Here is a 15,043-nt window from a genome sequence, read left to right on the forward strand (position 1 = left end):
CCTAGAAAAATTAAAAACCATGACTATTCTAGGACACACACAATTCCGGTCGCTCATTGTGCAAGGCGGTCCCACTAGGGCACACGTTATTTCCGATGTCGTGATTGACATCAGCGACGAAGAATTACAAAGGCTTCTGTCTTCAACAGTGAAGGTCCTCAGCTTTCATCGATTCGGACGCTCGACGAGCGGCAAGCTTCTTTTCGAGAATGACACGCTACTTGATCATGCCAAGGTGGGCTACGTGAGACACCCGGTGCGTCCTTATGTGCCCCGACCACTTCAATGTCATTAGTGCCCAAAACTAGGTCATGATAGCGCTGTCTGCACAGGCCAGTAAGCATGCCTTCGCTGTACCGGAAGCCATGATTTACCTTCAAGCGCAGTAAAAGAAACGACGTGCTTGATTGACCCCACGCGGCCACTCCCAATGATTATCCCAAACAGAAAAAAAGAAATAAAACTAATGAACCAAATGAGCAACATAAGTATCTCTCATAAAGAGGCGGCAGGTAACAGTGCAACACAACAGGATACGATTGCGTCGCCGAAGTGGAGAAGCTGTGGTTCCAAACATGAACTCCCTGGCTCCCATTCCGCAGGTCCATCAGAAGGTACTTGAATTGGCATCGATAGATCCCCCCGATAGCTTTCTTTAAGCGAGCCACGCAAACCCCGAAAGGAATGTACGGCCACATTTACCGTCGCGCTCAAAGGCCTTAGACTGTCAGCACGAGCAAGGACAGTGCACTAAAATCTCCATCGGACACTGTCGGCGAAGCCATGCTGGGACAAACAATCGACGCCCTGCAGCTGCTACAGTCTGAAAGCTGTAGACAGTCTCTATCTACACTGCAGTAACATCTACCTCTGCCCGCGAAGATGACTGTGCTGTGCTGTGAAGTTTGCATGTACGCGTTGCACAGAAATAGTATGCTGTGCAGTCCCCTTAATCATCTTCCCCAACCTTCTTCCCCAGCGTGGAGAAGCTAGCGGCACTTTACTCAGGCCGACCTCTCCACCTTTCTGCCATTAAAAATTGTCTCTCTTACCTGGACACACCATCAACGGCTATGCTGGAACCCGAAAGGCAAACAGCGGACACCGACAGGCAAACAGCGGACAAAGTGTATATTACATTCAAAACGTTACATGAGCTCCATTGGATCGTGTTCAAAATATCCATATATAGTGTTCGGAACTGTTCCCTTGGTAACCATTTTGTGATTGTATTTTCCGTCTGGCTACTGTCCTAAGAATGAAATGTTTAAAATAGTTGCATGATATCTCAACCATTTTATTGTCATTTCTAAATACGTACGCGTTCGATCATTTAAGCATGATTCTATGTAATCTATTTGCTTGCTTTAGAGGTCCAAAATTTCATTTAGAACTGTGCCTGCATTTACTTGTTTCCTATTATATTTCACCTCAGAACGAATTTCGAGTCCAGTAATGGAATTATTTCTGGACACCACTATGAGGAATATCGAGTGTGCTCTGAGGACAAAGCGAGAGATCAGGGCACTTATTTAAGAAAACAAAAACGTATACAGTAAACTCCTACTTAAAAACAAGAACCGGTGAATTATTACAGCTAGTACATTATTATTGCACGTTGCTGGTCTATGAAAGAATGTTCCTCTTAAATGAAGCATTTGTGAATTCGGCACAAGATACCTAACACTTTCTTTGTAGTGTCTGTATTTGTGACACCACTTTGACATAGTAGTTCTTGCCTACACATCATAATCCCACTGGAAAATCTAGCACAATATGCCTAAACGGATAACACGAGGACATTGACGGCTGCAGCGTTATTCAGCGTTGCGCCCTAGGCATTTAAATAAATAATCTAACTGGCTAAATAATAATGATGTCCTGCATGAAAGTGGTATTCAATTTGATAGTGACTTTATTATGTGTTTTACTTGCAGATAGAAAAACATCCTCTTTCAATATAACGGGTGACTATCTTCTACTTGAGGCTCAGGAAACTTGCCTTGTTATAGGAATATTTACCACAAATAATTGTAAGTAAGAGCAGAATCTAACTTCTTTATGCAGTTGAATGAATGATTTTCTGAAATTTCTATGAATAATATTTATTTGTTTATTTTATAAATATAGCTGACTCGTATGGGTCGAAGCAGGGGAGCTTACAGAAAATATATACACCTCGAAGTACAGCACTGCACGGGCCGATTTTTTACGTTGGGCTTACCAGAAAGCCCGGGACCGGCCCGGCCCGAGGGCCGGGCCGGGCCAGGTAGGGCATTTTTGTCACGGACTCGGGGTGGACTCGGGCGCGGTATGTGCTTTTGACACGGGCCCGGAGCGGGCTCGGGTATTTTAACGCGGGCCCGGGCTGGGCTCGGACTTTCTGGTGGTGTGCATGTAACGTGCAGCGAGTTATCCTCGCGCGTCTCGACTCTGAAAAACCTGTTGCCCCGGCGCAGCTGGAAGCTAGCAGTGCTACACATGTGTACTTCCCTTTTCTTCTTCCGTCGTATTTTGCCCTGTTGGAACAGAATTTAAAAGTCCCGAAAGACCGAAGTCGCCTCAAACCAAAGGATGCCATGGTATTCCTTACCTAAATCAGTGTAATGAATGCTTTCAGCGTGGTTCAAGCGCGTTCGCGACTTGCTGATTCTTCAAAGGCGAATTGCTGCAACGATGACTGGTAAGATAAGATAATTCGTCACACGGCTTAAATATGGCACTGCGTCCATCCATGATTGCACGCATGTTCTCAACAGGCCGCCTAGCAGCAGCGCATTACGCTGCACCACGGAGGAGCGAGAAGCATTCTTTCTCCATTTACTCCATCCATGCGCTGCGCTGAAGACCGGTCGTGGCATGTGCTTCGGCTATAGTGTACTAGAATACGGTTCAGTGGGACGAGCGGCTGGGGCGGCGCATGCTTGGCAGTGAGGCGCCCGACGTGGAAAAATACTGTGGCGGCGCTGCGATTGAAGTGGATTGGGCCGCATCAAGATCGCGCCTTGGGAAACTGCTGGCGATATGTATCGGCAGGGTCATTCGCATTACTTCGGCGCTGGTATTTGCGTTCAGACCACTCAAATGGTGTTCATAATTGCATATGACATGTATTTATGCCTTAAGAACAAATTTGTGTAATTATCTTCTTTATTTTATTTTTAAATGCCGCTCGGTGATGTTTTCCGGTCTCGGGCCGGGTTCGGGCCGGTTTCGAGCCAGGCTCGGGCCGGGCTCGGTCCTAAGGTAAAGGGGCGGCGGGCTGGGCCCCGCGGGTAACGTAGAATATTTCCGGGCCGGGCCCGGGTCTCGCCATAAAACTTTTGGTCGGACTCGGGCGGGTAGCCCAACGTAAGAATGGGCCCCCGGGCCAGGCCCGGCTGAAAAAAGCGGCCCGTGCAGGACTCTACTGATTGCTTTCTGTGTTGTCCTTGTGTGAGGACAAACCTGGCAACGTGATTTCTTGCAAGGCATACAGCCTGTGCCACGGCTTGGATTTAAGGTTAACTTTGTCAAAGTATCACGTAAATTTTTATTTTTCCTATACACGACGTGGGGCGGTTCTACAAAGATGCGCTTAAGGCGATCGCTTTGTGCAGTGACATTATGATGCTTTCTAGGAATAGCTGAAACCTTAAATTTGGCACCGACGCAGAGTGCGTAAGGAATAAATTTGTACATTGTTCACTATTAGGTGGTTTACGTTTAAGTATGTCGGCACGGCTGAGCTTGCCAGCTCTGTTTACAGCATCATCAATTATCTAATGCGGACATTTCCGCTTAAGAAGGGTGTTTTTCATTCGCGCACAATAAGCACTGACAGACAGACAGGCAGACAGACAGACAGACAGACAGACACACAGACAGAAAAGAAACTTTATTTTGTCCAAGTGACTACTTTGTCGTAGTCGCGGGCCGCACCTGCACCGGGGGCGGAAGACCGTGATCTTCAGCCCTTTCGCAGGCCCTTTGGACAGCCTGAAGCAGGACTTGAAGGTCGTCGCTCTTGACGGGTTCTTCCCAGTCTTCTTGCCTGTTGAAAGGCAAGTGGTGCAATGCAGAAGATTGCCACAGCATGTGGTTAGAGGTGGACCTTTCCTCACCGCAGTCCGGGCAGCGGGGATCCACAGCCAGAGCGTAGTGGCTCAGCCTGGATCGAGACGGAAATCAGCCCGTCTGCAGCATGCTCAACACCGAGACCTGGGGTCTGCCGAGCTACGGGTGAGGAGCCGGAAACTGCCTGCGTCCCAGCTGGTAGTGAGCCGTGATGTCGTGGAAAGTGAGCAGCTGGTCCGTGGTCCGGTCGGTCGCCTGCGAAACCGGGCCCCTCAGACCGGCGCGGTTGCCAAGACCTCGCTCCTGGTCGTGGGCCAGTTCTTTGGAATTGATCGAGCCGGGACAGACGTTCCGGCCCATGTGAGCCTCGGAACCAAGTCATGACGTGACGGACCATGCCTGACTTCTGGTGCGCCCGGGATCGCACAGAGCCAGCGCCAGTGCGATTTGCTCTGCGACGGACGCCGTCGAGTGTTGGATGGACTCTGCATTCAGGATTTTGCTCTGGGGATCAACCACCGTGGCCGCGTACAGTTTGATCTAAGATACTGCTCCGCGTCTATAAAAGACGCGAGCTCTGGGTTCTGCAGGGCAGTCTTGATGAGTGCTCGGGCCCTGGCTGCGCGCCTGACCTCGTTGTGTTGTGGGCGAACGTTCCTCGGGATTGTGGAGACTCGAAAGGCGTCCCTTTCTTCCTGGTGGAGGGGGACGGCGCACGACTCCGCGGCCATGGCGGTGAGGCCCGCCATCTTGAGTATTCGGCGGCCGGACTTGCTGGCAGACAGGCGAACGATCTGTGCCGTTTTCTGTGCTTCTACGATTTCGCTCAGTGTGTTGTGGACCCTGAGCTGCATTAGCTTCTCCATGCTGGTCGTCACAGGGATACCGAGCACTCGTTTAATGCTCTTCCTGATGAGAGCGTCAATCTTGTTCTCCTCAGACCGCGACCAGTTTAGTGCAGAAGCCACGTAGTTGATATGGCTCATGAGGAAGGCGTGGTAGATTCTTAGGAGGTTGGCTTCGCTGATGCCACCCCTCCGGCTCGTCACTCATGAAACGAGTCTGAGCATGTTCTCCGTCTTCGCCCTCAGGCGTGCGATCGTTTGCACGTTGCTGCCCTTTGTGTTGATGACCAGTCCGAGCACCGCTTGCCTCATAATCAGAACTGGTTTTGGCACGTAAAACCCCAGAAAGAAGAAGTCCGAGCACCCTGAGATAATCAACCCTAATTATATTAGTGTTAATATTATTATTCAAAATTTACGTCTATCCTTTACTGTACTTAATTAATTATTCCATTCATATAAATACTCCTATCTAGGTAAGGCTGACTAACTTGGTATAGACTACTTAATTCTTTTATTATCGGTTCGTTTCACATCTTCAATTATTTATTTATTTTCCTTTAATTTTTATTACTTATTTATTTCTAAACTAATTTAATTTTAATTTCCATCATAATACCACCCGGTTCGTGGCCTATCCCCCACAGTGGGTTGTGCCATTCATTGAGGCATCATCATCATCATCATCATCGGGATGAGCTGACCCGAGTTCGTTCTGAGATCGATTGGTACTTGATCCAGCGGCGTGTCGAACTTGCGGCCCTTTCTGTCGAGCCGATACAGCAAGAGCTCCGACTTGGTCGGCGAGAGGACCAGTCCCGTGCACTCGAGGAATTCTTCCGTGACGTCCAGGGTCTCTTGCAGAGCCCGCTCCACCACTGCGTCCGACCCGCCGCCATACCCGATGGTGATGTCGTTCGCGTAGAGAGCGTGATTGAGATTGACGCCCCCGATTCGGTCGAGTCGGACCGATAGGTCTCTCATGGCGATGTTGAGGAGCAGTGGGAATAGCACCGCACCCTGAGGCGTGCCGCGGTTTGCCAGCGCGTATCCGTCTGACTTCATCTCGCCCAACTTGATCGTGACCTTACGATCCCTGAGGAAAGAGCTGAGGTACGCGTGAAGGCGTTCGCCGAGGTTCAATCTCGACACAGAGTCGAGGACGTGCTTGTGTTTGACGGTGTCGAAAGTCTTGGCGAGGTCCAGCGCCAAGATGCCTCGGACGTCTCCCGTGACCACGTCGGCTATCCGCCTCTTGATCAGAGCATGACATCTTGAGTAGACAGCGAGGGTCTGAAACCGACCATGTTCGACGGGAGGAGCTGTCATTCGTCGACATACCTCGATATTCTGTTGTGGATGACATGCTCCGCCACCTTGCTCACGCAGGACGTGAGCGAAATGGGTCGCAGACTGTCTATGGCCGGTGTCTTGCCTGGCTTCTAAATTAGGATCACTGTGGCTTCCTTCAAGGCATCCGGTACGGTGCCGGCCACCCAGGCCTCGTTGATTTCTTTGGTGAGCAGTTCCATCGAGCCGTCGTTCAGATTTCGGAGGAGTCTGTTCCATTCCATCCGGCTCGGGAGCCGATCTTCCATTGAGGCCTTGAAGGGCTGCTCTGACTTCCGAGACAGAGAAGGGGGCGTCGAGGTCCTCGTCCGCTTTGCCGCCGTAGGCCGGGTAATCTTCCGGCCCGGACTGCCAGATGAGGAGGTAGCGAACCGCAAGTTCGCCCATCACTTCGTTCGTAGATGCACCTTCGATAGTTAGCTTGTGAACCAGCCTGTCGATGGCCAGAGTGTGGTTTCTTTTGGACTCCGTGTCGTCCAGTAACTGCTTGAGGAGGTTCCACTTGCCTCCCGCGCGCATCTATGCGTCGACCGACGCGCAGATTTTGTTCCATTGCTGCTGGCCGAGCTCCTTGCAGTGCGATTAGATGTCGCGGTTGAAGGCCGCGATCCTCTTCCAGAGGTTGCACTCAGCTTCTGCGTCTTCCATCTGGCCGTGAGGGAATTCTTGGCTTCGACCAGGTGCGCCAATCGAGCGTCCATGCGGTCGAGCTTGAGGTCCGTTTCGGTGGTCTTGGTGAATGCAGCCACGTCTTTCTTGAGCTTCGCTACGAGGTCCGCGAAGGTCTCGTATTCTTCGTGGTCGTCCTTCCTTCTCTTGCAGAAGGCGTCCCAGTCCACTATTTTGAAGGCCGTCTGCTGGGCCGCGCAGACCTGGCGGGAGATTTCTACGATGTAGTGGTCACTGCCTAGGTTATCTTGTAAGTTATGCCATTCTGCTCTTAGCGCGTTCTGGACGAAGGCCAGGTCCGGGGTGGTGTCTCTCGAGATCGAGTTTCGCATGCGCGTGGGGTAATGGGGGTCAGTGATCAGTTCTAGGGAGCTCTCAGTTACTGCTTGCATGCATCTGCAGCCTTTGGGAATGCTTCTCACGTAGCCCCAGGCTTCGTGCGGTGCGTTGAAATCACCGGCTATAACGAGCGGCCTCTCTCTCGCCTTGGACGATGCCTTGGTCATTAGGCTGTAGAAGGTCTGCCGGTTGCCGAGGCTTTTATTCTTGTTTAATTTATTCGCCTCACAATAAACAATGTCCTTAGGACAGGAGTACACATTGATAACGTAGACGTTGTTCTTGAGCCAGCTGTTGGGTATGGTCTCGACGAGCGACGATTCCAGCTTGGTGTTGCTAAGGCGCAGGTCGCGCTCCTGGAAGGCACACTTCTTTGCAATGAGTGTCGCGATGCCGTGCCCGTTCTCCGCTAACGAGGAGACGGATCGGTACCCAGGGAGGGTAATTGTTTCCATTCGCGTTTCCTGTAGCAAAATGACGTGGGGCCTCTCTTGCGTCACCCGGGTATTGATGAACTGCACCCGTTGAGGCCTGCGCCTCCGGAAACTGGCGCAGTTCCACTGCCACACGATGAGCTTACGATCCGGTCTCGCCATGGTTGGGCTTGTTGGACCGGAGGCAGGCTGGGATGTCATCGTGCTCGTCAGCCAACGACTGCTCGTTGTCTTCTAGCATTTCACGGGACATCGCCTCCGGCCTGGCGGCGTCGCCGTTGTGTACGTCTCAGCGCTTGGCAAGCTCGTTCTCGAGCAGTTGCACTCTCAGTAGAAGGGTCTGGTTGCTTTGTACCCGCTCGGTAAAGGATTTCTGCATGAAGTCCAAGGACCTCTGTATGGCAGCCTCCGCCGTGCTCACGTCCTAAACCGTACCCTGGGAGGAGGTAGCTCTGCGCTTGGCCGCCCTTGCTGTGGCTCCTTCTTCCGCAGATGGTTGCTTTGCCGTGGCCGCTTGGGCGGCGCTAGCGTTTAGGAATGCCTCGATGTCAGCCTTCATTCTCTGGATTTCCTCCTTGAGACTGGCGTTTTCGTTCAACTGCGTGATCATAAAACCGTGGGCCCGCTCGCTCGCCTGTGCGGCGGCATGTTTCGTCTGGCCCATCGGCTTCGTCTGTTTCACTTTGTCGGCCCAGGTGGGACCTGTCCGATGTATGTCCGACCCCGAATGTGAAGAACTTCTTCACACTCGGGGTCGGACATACATCGGCCCTGTGGCCCAGTTCCCCACAACCATAGCACACATCCACTTGACTTCTGTATAGAGCACAGGGCAGCATGCCCGCACCGCACATGAAAAAGTTCGGCACCCTCAGTCCATCGAATACGACGATAACCGTGGTTGTCGTCTTGATGTAATGCACCTCCAATGCGGTGGGGTTCCGTTGGTTTACAATCATTGAGTGAAGCTGAGCGTCCTTGAACTCGGCGTCGACTTCCCTCACAACAGCCTTGCACGTATTGTCCGAGGCAGCCATGTACGCGGCCACCTCAAAGACCCCTTCGCGCAGGCGGATCTGTTGAACTATCCCGTAAGCATGCGCGTTCCTTTCTTCTGGTGCTGAGACGACGTAGATGTTTTGCACGTTGTTAGGGCAGACGATGTTTTCGCCTACCTCGTCGCGGGAAAGCGCCGCCACCATAGCCAGCGCTTGTGCCACCCTAGTAGTGCTGATCTTTTTCACGTCGAGGCCACCCCGTGGCCTAACGATGACTCGAATATGGTCCGGAGGCAGTTTCGGGAGCCTAGAGGCGCCGGCCAGCTTCTTCAGCACGTTCCGCGGGGCTGCCGTGCGGCGGCCGCCCCTGCCGCCTCCCTGCTTTACAGGGCTCGGCGTCGACTTGGGAGCCTCTTGCCTTGTCTTCTTATTCTTGCCAGTTGCCGTGGTCCAGCCAAGACACCTTGCTTCTTCGGGGGTGATTTCTACCCCCTCCACCATCTCGACTTCGGGCATGATGCCCCACCACTACCGAGTTTGGCCTAGGCCTAGCCCGTACTCGTCACCGGTGTTAGCCCGTTAGGGTCCACTCCGCACGGCGTGGTGAAAAGTTCAAAGTCGTATAATAGTTCCAGAAAAGCACCTACCCAAATAAATTCGGTATCGGCTTGATTCCTGCAACAAAGTGCGTCGAATGGTGCATAATAATCAAGGGTTTTCGCGGACTTTACCACCGAAAACATTTGAGGAAACGGGAGCCGATGTGTGAGCGTCCACACTTCCCGGCGGACTACTCGGCCTCCAATGAGCACTAAAATCTCTTTTGCTTAAACATATACGCCTAAAGCCGTGGGCTTGGCTGTACGGAATGCCCGTCTTACAGTGCCTGACGTGACTGCTATATAGTTGTGGGTGTCCGTTGGTTTCCTCTAAAGTTTGGTAGTTAATCTGCCTCCAGACAGTGATACGCTTACATGCAGAAAGTGAACACTGTCCTGCGAGTAGTGGCTATAAAAGGAAATAGTGGAATGAGCACGATTGAAGTCACTTATAAATTTTAAGAGATGTTTCCCCTTGAGGCCAAATCATAAAAATGTCGTCGATAAAACGCTTGTAGCACAGTGTCTTTAAGCTGCGAGACGCAAGAATTTTTTTTTAGTAGAGCCATAAAATATCGCCGTAATTAGAACGAATTCTCGTTTCCATTGACGTTCCGCATACTGCCACGTAATAGACCCCGTTAAACTAAAATTGTTTACTGCGAGAACAATCTTAAGAGGGGTCCAGAGCGTGTAGCGGTCAACAGGCTTATCGTCTGGCGAGTCTTCATCTGCTGATAGCACCGCCCTTATCTCTGTGATAGGAGTTAGACTGCGTTTGAATTGCGTGGCTGAATGTGAGTGACTGTTGTGGTGCGTGATGGACGAGGAAGAGCAGGTACCTGGCGCTGAAGGGGCAGCCATGTCACCAGCCTGAGCTGCCTGGTCTGGGATTTCGTCCCGAACGAGCCAAGCAGTTCATCTACCCTAGGCCGGTGTTCATGGGTGAGCTGAGAAAACAGGTCTGGCGGTCCCTGTGCTTCTTCCGGCCTGCTCTACTGCTGTGTGACCATATGACGCCGGCGTGTTCCGGTGCAACTGTGGTGGGCCGACTTTGAGACCCCGCTGCCACACGAGTTCGTCGTGTGCGGGGCCTCCGCCCCGGCCTCCATCCCCTGCGTTGGCACTGCTAGATTCATCACTGCGACTCTTCGTGCCATGAGTGTGTGATACAGACACGTAATTTGACGTCATCCTACAGTAACGCTGTATAAGTGACAGACTACTAGGAAGGGAACTGTGTGTGTTATCGTGTATGTCGTCCTAGTCCCGTTTCCGTGTCATGAAAGCCTCTCTGTGTTCTTTGTGCCATCTCTGTGTGTTTGATGCCTGGGCCAACATCATCATCATCATAACTTTGGTGAGCTTGCAAGGTTTCTCAAACCCACAGGAGAAACGATGGAGATTGAGAGGTTGTACGTCACAGGGAAAGACTTAGGAATGACAGCAGTGGAGCTAAAGCGCTCAGTTGACGCAGAGATCGCGAGAGAACAGGACCAGCGCGCTCAACATCGCGAAGACGTGAAAGCGCAGGCAGAACAAGAGCGCCTACGATTAGAAGCGGAAGAGCGAGTGCTAAATCTCAAGATCGATCTCCAGGAAAAGACTGCTGGCGAACAAGGCCATTGAATGACTTAACCACGCAACAGTCAGTTACCAGGGCGGCTCCTGAGGTATTCAATCCTCATAAGTTGATCCCCCCGTTTAACCGTTTAACGAAGACCGAGATAATTTAGATGCCTGCTTACAACGTTTTGAGCGAGTGGCAACTAGTCGTGAATGGCCCCGTTCAACGTGGACACTCTCTCTAAGCCTTTGCCTGACAGGAGAAGCGTTCACGGTCATAGGGCGGCTTGATTCGGATGCAGCTCTAGACTACACCCTGCTGAAGGCTACTCTCCTTCAGCGGTTTCGGTACACCGCTGAGGGATACCGAGAAATGTTTCGAACCGCAAGGCTCGAAGACCACCAGACTGGCCTGTAATATGCAGGAAGAATGTCGGGCTACTTCGACCGCTGGGTTGAAGTTTCCTACATTGAGAGGACTTTCAACTCACTCAGGGACGCCATTATTGCTGAACAGCTTTTGAGAAGATGTTCTGCTTCACTGCAAGTGTTCCTGAAAGAAAGAAATTGTAAGACCCTCACCACGTTGTCGAAGAACCCTGATTGTTTCATAAAGGCACATAACTTGACCAATCTTGGTGGAAAAAAGCTCTCCAATTAGTTCGCGTTAGACTCTGCTCACAAGGCTGCAACCCCAACAGTGCCGCCGCGGACAACTAATTGTTGCTGCCTTTGTGATGAAGCAGGACATCGAGATTCAGAATGCTGGTCGCGGACTAAAGAGAACCCTGAAGGTTATGGATGGTCCAGCAGAAACTAACAAGGAGGTGAACCCTCAAGGAGGGAAAAACAAAGAGAAGCGTCGTGCATGCTGGCTCTGTCGCAAGCCAGAAAACCGACACAAGAGGGTGGCGGATACGTCGTGCTTCAAGATGGCGAAACAATCCCAATAGTCAACATGACAATAATGCAATCAGGGCCTAAATGTGACAGTGGAAATCTGCCAGTGGGAAGAGGCTTCCTCGAATCACAACCGGTGTTTGTTTTCCGAGACACTGGCTGCAATACTGTGATCGTGCGGCTCTCTTGGGTACCTGAATTCAAAATACCAGGAACAAAAAGTGCAGTGTTCTTGCTTGAACACACGATTCACTACTTACCGGAAGCAATAGTATATCTAGACACGCCATTCTTTGCAGGCGTCGCGCGAGTTAAATGTATGCGAAACGCCCTGTATGACGTGGCACTGGGAAACATTGAAGCTTCCCGTTCACCTAATGACCCGGCCAGTTCATTGTCTCCACAGAAACATTACAGCGAGAAGAATAGTACCCGCCGTGGTTGCTCAGTGGCTATGGTGTTGGGCTGCTGAGCACGAGGTCGCGGGATCGAATCCCGGCCACGGCGGCCGCATTTCGATGGGGGCGAAATGCGAAAACACCCGTGTACTTAGATTTAGGTGCACGTTAAAGAACCCCAGGAGGTCCAAATTCATAATCAGAACTGGTTTTGGCACGTAAAACCCTATAATTTTTTTTAGAAGAATAGTTACACTGCCTTGAGGACGTCATTCAACGCACAGTCAGACCTACGGGCTGTAGAGGACCACACTTTGTCCCAAGCTAAAAAAACAGCCGCCTCCTCGAGACAAACAGAAGACGATGAAGAATATGGTGCAGAGCTCACCGCTGTTTCCAAGGAAGTGAAGACACCGTCGCTTCCCACACTTCCTGTTATGCAAACCGCAGTCACTAGAATAGAGCAAAGCAAATTAAAAGCTTTACAGAAGGACGATGGGTCTCTCAGGCGTTGCTTCGAAAAGGTCGGGAAGGTGACGATCACGGATGGTCACGCAAGCGAATATTACTTATATGATAGCATTTTATACAGGAATCACAAAGTCTCTGGTGGAAAAATATTCATCCAACTAGTGGTGCCAAAAGATCTTAGGGTGAACGTGATGAAATTAGCGCGTGAAGGGACCCTCGCCGGTCACCAGGGTGTGACGAGAACGGTGGATCGCGTTGCTTCTGAATTTTTGTGGCCATAGGTCCAGTCGGCGACGAAACGGTTTGTGAAATTGTGTGACGTCTGTCAAGAAATGGTGCCACGTCATTTAGTCGGACCCGCTCCACTAAAGACGATGACTGAAAATAACACCGCACAATAGTCAGTTATGCGTCTAAAGGAGCTGTTACAGCAGCCTGTACTAAAGGCTCCAGACTTGAGCAACCACTTTTTGCTACGCACGGACGCCTCTTCGAGAAGTCTCGGAGCGGTTGTTTGGCAAGAACACCACGGAAGTTTGCTCCCCGTGTCCTACGCTAGCCGGAAGCTTCTTCCGCGTGAAGCTGCCTACTCCACAATTGAGAGAGAGTGCTTCGTCCTTGTGTGGGCGGAACAGACATTGCATGTGTACCTTTCGGTCACCCGTTCATCCTGCAGTCGGACGACCAACCACTGCGATACCTTAATTCCGCAAAACACGGGAATGTTATTGCGTTAAGTGAGTGAATTTCGATGCTCCCCCGTGCTAGAACCCTCCTCGACTTCTTGAACTTGGCGGGAAATGTGATAGGAGTTAGACTGTGTTTGAATTGCGCAGCCGAATGTGCATGACTGTTGTGGTGTTCGATGGACGAGAAAGAGGAAGAGCCGGTGCCTGGTGCTGACATTTGCTAACTTTATTCACTTAGCACGTATATAAAATCTGCCCGACTCTTGGCCGATCCCCGTGAGTGTGTATGCGCCAAAGAAAAGGTCATCATCATCATCATCATCATCATCTGCTGAAGGGGCAGCCATGTCACCGTTTTGAGGCAACAACAACAACCATGTCACCAGCAGGCCGGTTCTTCGCCAATCAACCAGAGTGGGTATGTGCCACTAACACCGAGGCTCTACATCTACATCACCAGCCTGAGCTGCCTGGTCTGGGCTTTCGTCCCGAACGAGCCAAGCAGTCCATCTACTCAAGGCGGGTGTTCGTGGGTGAGCTGGGAGAGCAGCCCGGGCTCTCCCTGTGCCTGGGCTGAGCCTGTGCCCGGTCTGAGCTGTGCCCGGTCTGAGCCTTCGTGCCACATGAGCCGCGCTGTCCATATACCCTAGGCCGGTGTTCCTGGGTGAGCTGGGAAACCCGGTTGGCTGTCCCTGTGCCTGATCCGGTCTGCTACGCTGGTGTGTGAGCATATGACACCGGCGTGTTCCGATGCAGTCGAAGCGTGTTCCGGTGCAGCTGTGGTGGGCAGACGTCCCGACCCAGGTGCCACACGAGTGGTTCGTCGTGTGCCGGGCCTCCGCCCCGGCCTCCGTCCCCTGCGTTACCCGCTGCTAGATTCATAACTGCTACTCTTCGTTCCGTGAGTGTGTGATACTGACACGTAATTTGACGTCATCTCACAGAGACGCTGTATAAGCTACAGACAACTAGGAAGTGAATTGTATGTGTTATCGTGTACGTCGTCCTAGTCCTATCCCCGTGTCATTAAGGCCTCTCTGTGTTCATTGTGCCATCCTTGTGTGTTTGAGGCCTGGGCCGACAACATCAACATCACAATCCGATCAGAATGAAGGGTGTTTGTGTACAGAGAACTAACATCGAGTGTAACAAGCAAACATTCAGGAGGCACTTGTAATTCTATGATGCCAGAAAAAAAATGGTTGGTATACTTTACACAAGACGAAAATGTACTTGGTATGGCGTGAATTAAGCAGTCAACGTAGCGCGATAGTTTTGCAGTGGCAGTGCCTACACCGGAAACAATGGCTCGCCCTGGGTTGTTTTCTTTATGAATCTTTGGTAATAGATGAATTCTTCCCGCTACGAGACTGAGCGGTATTAGAGAGTTGCCGATTCTTGTATCCATCTTCTTATTCACTACAAGTTCGGTGATTCTATCCTTAATCTCAAGTTTAATATCTTTAGCAGGGTCATACGTTAATGTTTGATAGAATGAGGAGTCAGCTAGTTGTCTGCTGGCCTCCTTAACATTGTCATTTTTGTCCATAATCACTATTCTACCTCTTTTGTAGGCAGGTTTTATTACAATATCTTGCTTGCTGTTTATTTCAGTCAGTGCCTGTTTTTCTTCAATAGAGATATAGCGTCGAAAGGGAACATGTTCTTTGTATGCCTGAAGTATATAGCCTTGTACTGCTTTAATATATACTCGTATATTCAGAAACTT

General features: G+C 51.0%; 1 protein-coding gene across 3 annotated transcripts in view; it reads left to right on the forward strand.

Annotated features, from left to right (window-relative positions):
* Nucleotides 1-15,043, forward strand: part of LOC125945981 (uncharacterized) — a 526,632-nt gene that overhangs the window by 498,814 nt on the left and 12,775 nt on the right. The window contains exon 7 of one of the 3 annotated variants that reach the window (XM_049668438.1): nt 1,938-2,033. The exons of the other annotated variants lie outside the window; for them this stretch is intronic. Within the exon in view, the coding sequence (XP_049524395.1) occupies nt 1,938-2,033 (96 nt within the window). The remainder of the gene's footprint in view (nt 1-1,937; nt 2,034-15,043) is intronic. 3 annotated transcript variants of the gene reach the window in all.

This window comes from Dermacentor silvarum, chromosome 5 (genome assembly GCF_013339745.2).
Source record: "Dermacentor silvarum isolate Dsil-2018 chromosome 5, BIME_Dsil_1.4, whole genome shotgun sequence".
Taxonomy (NCBI): Eukaryota; Metazoa; Arthropoda; class Arachnida; order Ixodida; family Ixodidae; genus Dermacentor; species Dermacentor silvarum.